The 5,687-nt window shown below is 49.1% G+C and overlaps 1 protein-coding gene across 1 annotated transcript; it reads left to right on the top strand.

Moving 5' to 3' along the window:
• Positions 1-2,760: 2,760 nt before the first annotated feature.
• Positions 2,761-5,450, top strand: LOC139838131 (protein FAR1-RELATED SEQUENCE 5-like). Its single transcript, XM_071827486.1, has 5 exons — positions 2,761-4,422; positions 4,499-4,684; positions 4,766-4,800; positions 5,056-5,116; positions 5,313-5,450. Exons 1-5 carry the CDS (start codon positions 2,785-2,787, stop codon positions 5,448-5,450), a joined length of 2,058 nt encoding a protein of 685 aa, XP_071683587.1. The 5' UTR covers positions 2,761-2,784.
• The last annotated feature ends 237 nt before the right edge of the window (positions 5,451-5,687 follow it).

The following is a 5,687-nucleotide window of genomic DNA, read 5'->3' as shown; positions in this document are numbered from 1 at the left end:
GGAGTGAGTTGTCTTCCCTTCGCGAAGGTTGGCCTTTTTCAAGAGTTTTCCATGTATAGGAGGACCCGCATCAGACGGTACCCTCTGAAAACGCAGCGACGGGATTGGAAACGGAGCAACGAGGTCGGCCCAAGGCCCAATTAACAAAGCTGAGATGGAAATCGGGCGCTCGCTCAGAATAAAGGCGCGAGAAAGCCAAAACACGCGCGAGAAACCGATCGCAAAGAAACGGCGCCAGAAGAAGATCGCGAGCAGACGCGCGGCTCTGCTCGTCAATGCGCAGCTTTCCTCATCAATCTGAGGTAAATCTCACTATCCTGCCTCTCTTCGTTCTCTATGGATTAGTGCTAGGTAGATGCAACTAGTCTGAAGAACATGAAAGAAAGCGAATCAAACTGAAAACTGCTCCTAATCTGTGCACGATTTTGACATAGGCCTAAAATAAAAGTTGTAGTACGTGGTCATAACTTTCCAATGGTTCCTTATTTGCACGATTTGGATCAGTGTAGGAATAGTTTAAGCCCAAACAAGATTCTGTCTAGCTGAAGAATAATATGAAAGGTAGTGGAGAGAGAAAACCTAGCTCCTGGCGTCGCCCCCGCGGGCGACCTGGGGGCTCCTTGGCGGCGCCTCCCCCGAGTCCTCCCCCTCCCTTCCCCCTCCTCCTCGCCGCCGCCAGAAGGCGTCGCCGGGCAAAGCCCGCGCGGCGTCGGCGGCGGCGGGGCTCCCCTGCTCCCTCGCGCGGTGGTGGCGGCGCGGGTCTTCGCGGCCGGTGAGGGCGCCGTGCAGTAGGCGCGGCGGCGCGGTTGCCACTGGCTGCGTGGCGACTACGCGGCTACGACGTGCGCGCGGCGACGGCAGTTCTCCGGCGCGGCCTACAGCGGGCGGCGCGAACTCGGTGGTGCGGCGGGCCAGTGGAGAGCGTGGGCGTCGCGGTTGAGGCCAGGTGCGGCAGGGCGCGGCCGGCGGCTTCGTCCGCCCTCCCCGTCGTGGAGTTCCCTGGCGAGGTGATGGGTAGTGCGGCTAGATCTCGATCTGGTTGCCTCGAGTCGGGCCGAGGCAGGGGCCTACGCCCCATTCGAGCCCACCCACCTCCGCCCCAGATCTGTGGGCGCCCGCAGCCTTGGGGGCTGCTGGTTGCCGATCTGGTTGGTGGTGGTCGCCTGGTGCAGCGGCGGTGCGGCGGCGTTCCGGCGGTGGTTTTGGATGGGCTCTCTAGCCGCCGCGCTTGCGGGCCAGGGTAGGGGCCCTGGGCTTTGGCTCAATCCGTCTCCAGTTTCGGCATGCCCGGCAGCCACGGGGGCTGTCGGTTTGCAGCTCCTGTTCCTCATGCGGCTGCGGCGTTTTCCCGTCTCCTCCCTCGTTCGTCGGTTCTCTGAGTTGGGACGTCGGGGCGGCGGCCCTGGAAGGTGGGAGTCATGTTGGTTGGCGGGCGAGCCAATGACTCTGGTGCTGGCTGGTGACCACGGCCGTGAGGGCGGCGTGGTGGTCGGCGAGCGGAGTGTTGTGGGGGGTAGATGGCAGTGAGGTTGCCAAAGGGAAACCTTTGCCCCTCGGGCCACGGCGGCGGCGTCCGCGGGCGGCGTTCCCTTGCTGAAGGCGTCGTGAGGCCAATCTCCGTCCATCTACTTCGTCCGGGTGAAAACCCAAGATCCTCGGATCGGGCGGTGGCGGCACCCCGGTGTCGTGCTCTTCTTGAAGACACTGTCTTGGAACCCACAACGCGAGGCTCACTGTTGGTCGTGACGGAGGTGATTCTTCGGCGATCTTCGGCAAGGCTTGCTACGTGCCCTTCCCTTGTCGAGCTTCCTTCGTGCTGCTGTTCGGTTTGTGAGCATCTTGGCTTGGTCCCCGGTAGTGGTCGGCTTCCGGTGGTGTTTCTGCGACGGAGGAGGCATGTTGAGGCGCGCGTGAAAATGGCTCGCTCTCGGGTGAGCTCCGGCCCGACACTGTAGACTCCATCTCTTCTCCGAGTCCTCGTAGGCGCGTAGGCTGAGCTTGTTGGTCGCGCTTCCGGCTTTAGCTTCGTCGGTAGCTCGTGTGGGTATGTGGTGTCGTTCTGTAAGCTGGGTTCAGCACTTTGTATCGTTTTCGCCGTTGTTGGCTTTGTTAATTCAAAGTTGGGCTTGAGTGCCTTTTATCTAAAAAAAAAGAATAATATGAAACACATGGAATCAAAACTAAAACTGCTCTTAATCCATGCATAATTTTGACTTAGGCACAAAATAAAAGTTGTAGTGAATTGTCATACCTTTCCAATGGTACCTAATTTTCATGATTTGGATCAGCGTAGGAATAGTTTATGCCCAAACAAGATTCTGTCCAGCTGAAGAATATTATGAAAGACAGAGAATCAACCCTAAAACTGCTCTTAATCCGTGCATAATTTTGAATTAGGCACAAAATAAAAGTTGTAGTGCATCGTCATAACTTTCCAATGGTACCTCATTTGCATGATTTGGATGAGCGGAGGAACAGTTTAATCCCAAACCAGATTATGTCCAACTGTCTTTTAAGGGCCATTGTTAGATGGTTTGGAGGTTGATTCAGTTTTAAGTGTGGCTTGCTCCCCAGGTTTGAGAAGCTCTGGTGCATATTACATGGAAGAAGAAACTCAGATGGAAAAAGAGACGCACACATTGGACCATGATCCTGATTTTAATCGGTAACTCCTTATCCTACACTAGTGTTTCCAACATTTTCTTGCATTTGCACAATTCTCACGCTTATCAAATTTTTCAACATTGCAGAGTTGTACTACCTTGTTTGGTACCTCATGTTGGCATGGAATTTAAAAATTCAGATGAAGCTTGGGCATTTTGGCTGAGCTATAGTGGGCAGAAAGGCTTTGAGGTCAGGAAGAGGTATACAAACAAAAGGCCATCCGATGGCAAGGTTACATCATGTAAATTTGTTTGTGCAAATGAGGGTCTTCGATCTGAAGACAAAAGGGATCATTTAACCAAGTTCCCTCGAGCTGAAACTAGAACCGATTGCATGAATGTTAAAACGGATCGAAAGAATGGAAGTCTCATAGTGTCAGAGGTGGTTTTGGAACACAATCACACACTACACCTGCCAGAAACTTTACACTTAATGGTGTCACAAAGGAAAATTTCAGAGTTACAAGCTTTTGAAATTGGAATGGCAGATGATGCAGGTATTGGGCCAAAATCCGCACATGAGTTGGCAAGTCGCCAAGTTGGTGGACGGCCCAATCTGAGCTATACCCTCCGTGATCACAAGAATTATTTGCGGACGAAGCGCCAACGAGAAATGGCATATGGCCAAGCAGGTAGCATGCTTAAGTATTTTCAAGATAAGATTGCTGAAAACCCATCATTCCAATATGCATTGCAAATGGATTGTGAAGAGCAAATAGCAAACATATTTTGGGTTGATGCTAAAATGATCATGGAATATGCACATTTTGGTGATGTTGTTAGTTTCGACACTACTTTTGGAACAAACAAGGAGAGCAGGCCCTTTGGTGTTTTTGTCGGATTCAATCACTTTAGAGAAACCGTAGTTTTTGGTGCTGCTCTCATGTATGATGAAACCTTTGCATCCTTCAAGTGGTTGTTTGAGGCCTTTTTAAATGCTCATAAAGGACAGGTTCCTAAAACATTCTATACAGATCAAGATGCTGCAATGGGAAAGGCAGTTGGAGAAGTGTTTAAAGAAGCATGGCATGGATTATGCACCTTTCACATTATGCAAAATGCTGCCAAGCATCTACATGAAGAGAAGGATGAAGATAATAAAAAGGAGAAGAAAAAAGATAAGAAGAAAGAGAAAAATGAAGAAAAGAAAAGAAAGGAGAATGAAGAAACAAGCGTTCTAACGGATTTTAGTGCTTGCATGTTTGAGTATGAAGATATTGCAGAATTTGAACAAAAGTTTGACCTGATGAGGAAAAAGGTGAGCAAGCAAACTTGGTTGGATAGCATATATAAGTGTAAAGAAAAATGGTCGGAATGTTATATGAAGGATGTCTTCACATTAGGAATGAGAAGCACACAATTGAGTGAGAGTCTAAACAACGACTTGAAAATTCATTTCAAATCTGATTTTGATATCAACCGGTTTTTTAAGCATTTTGACAGGGTGGTGCAAGGAAAAAGGAATACCGAACTGAATTCAGAATTTGACTCGAGGAAAAAGTTGCCTAAACTATGTATGAGGAGACCACCACCTATGTTGGTGCAGGCTAGCAAGCTCTATACACCTGGTATATTTGAAGCTTTTCAAGGTGAATATGAAAGATCACTGTTAACTAATGCAATTCCCACAGATGCTAGCCCACCAGATGACGTGTTAACTAATGCACGCCTAAAGAAAAAGGTGGTCGAAACAAAAACTTCAAAACGAAAGAGAACTTGGCTCGATAAGAAGCACAAGATTAGAAAAAAGAGGGAAAAGGTACGTTGCTAAATAAAAGAGCATTTTCAATGTTATGATTTTGTCTGTCATAACCCTCCTATTTTTTTCATTACAGATTGAAGAGGTTGGGGAGGAGGCAAGTAGTGGCAGTGCACAAGCACAATCCCAAGCACATGCACAAGAACAAGTTGCAAATGATAGTGTTTCTAGTGGCAAAGGGACAAATGATAGTCTTTCTAGTGGCAAAGGGAAGGAATCTGAAGTTTACAATGCCAATCTTAGCTTCACTCAATTATTAACGGTAATCTTGTTAATATAGTTATATTACAAATGTAGAGATCATAGCTGTTTATAAAATCTCACTTGTTTATTTAATTTACAGGGACCAATCACAGATGATGCTTTTATTGGGCTCTGGTGAAATCTTTCTGTTTCGGACAATTATAACTTTTGTATGCATCATCTTTTGTTGTACTAGTTGCAAACACCAATTTTATGTTGTTTGTGATTCTGTGTTGCCCCTGTTCACTAGTGCGTTGATGTAGTTCTGAAAGTGAGGAGCAACAACTGGTTGACATTCAGTTCAGAGTTTACTTGCACAAATTTACTGCAAGAAGAGCAATCACTGAACATCATTTATTCATAGCATTTTGACTTTACAATCTTTTGCAGTTCTACACATATCCAGGAACTGTACATCAATCTTTTGCAGTTCTACACATATACAAGAACTGTACAGCAACACCAGTTTGGGGGACGCGGCCAGCATGCGCAACAGCGACGGCAACAGAGGCTGTGGTCGGCGACTAGGATGACACCAGTCCTTCTCCTCTGCTTGGAGGACGCGGCCCTGTGCGCCAGGCAAGCGGCATCACAGAGGTCGAGCATGGTGACCTGACCGACACGGGCTCCTCCTTTTGGAGGATTAGGCCGGCGTGCGCCGGAGCACCGGCAGCGCAGAGGTCGAGCGCCGCGACAAGGACGGCATGGGCGCTGGTTGGGAGCAGCAGCGACGGCGTGGTCGACAGCTGGGCGTGCCGGCGAGCTTCCGGGAGGATGCCGAGTGAAGGGGAATTGGGGAATTAGACGGGAGGTTTTTTTTTTGAGACCGAGAGCTTCTTTTTCTCAACCCGTTCGTCCAAGTGGGCTTTTGGGCCAAGTTCTATTATATCGCTGTGTATTGAGAGGTTTGGATATCCTGCCGTCGGATGCGATCAGACGGACTACAACCCAGAACGTCCCTTTGCAGTTTGCGGGAGTAAGTCAGAGGATCTTGTTCCGGGACAGGAGGCTGCGCGGGCGAC

The sequence above is a fragment of the Lolium perenne genome, chromosome 3 (genome assembly GCF_019359855.2).
Source record: "Lolium perenne isolate Kyuss_39 chromosome 3, Kyuss_2.0, whole genome shotgun sequence".
Taxonomy (NCBI): Eukaryota; Viridiplantae; Streptophyta; class Magnoliopsida; order Poales; family Poaceae; genus Lolium; species Lolium perenne.
This window is presented reverse-complemented; position numbering and strand designations above follow the sequence as displayed.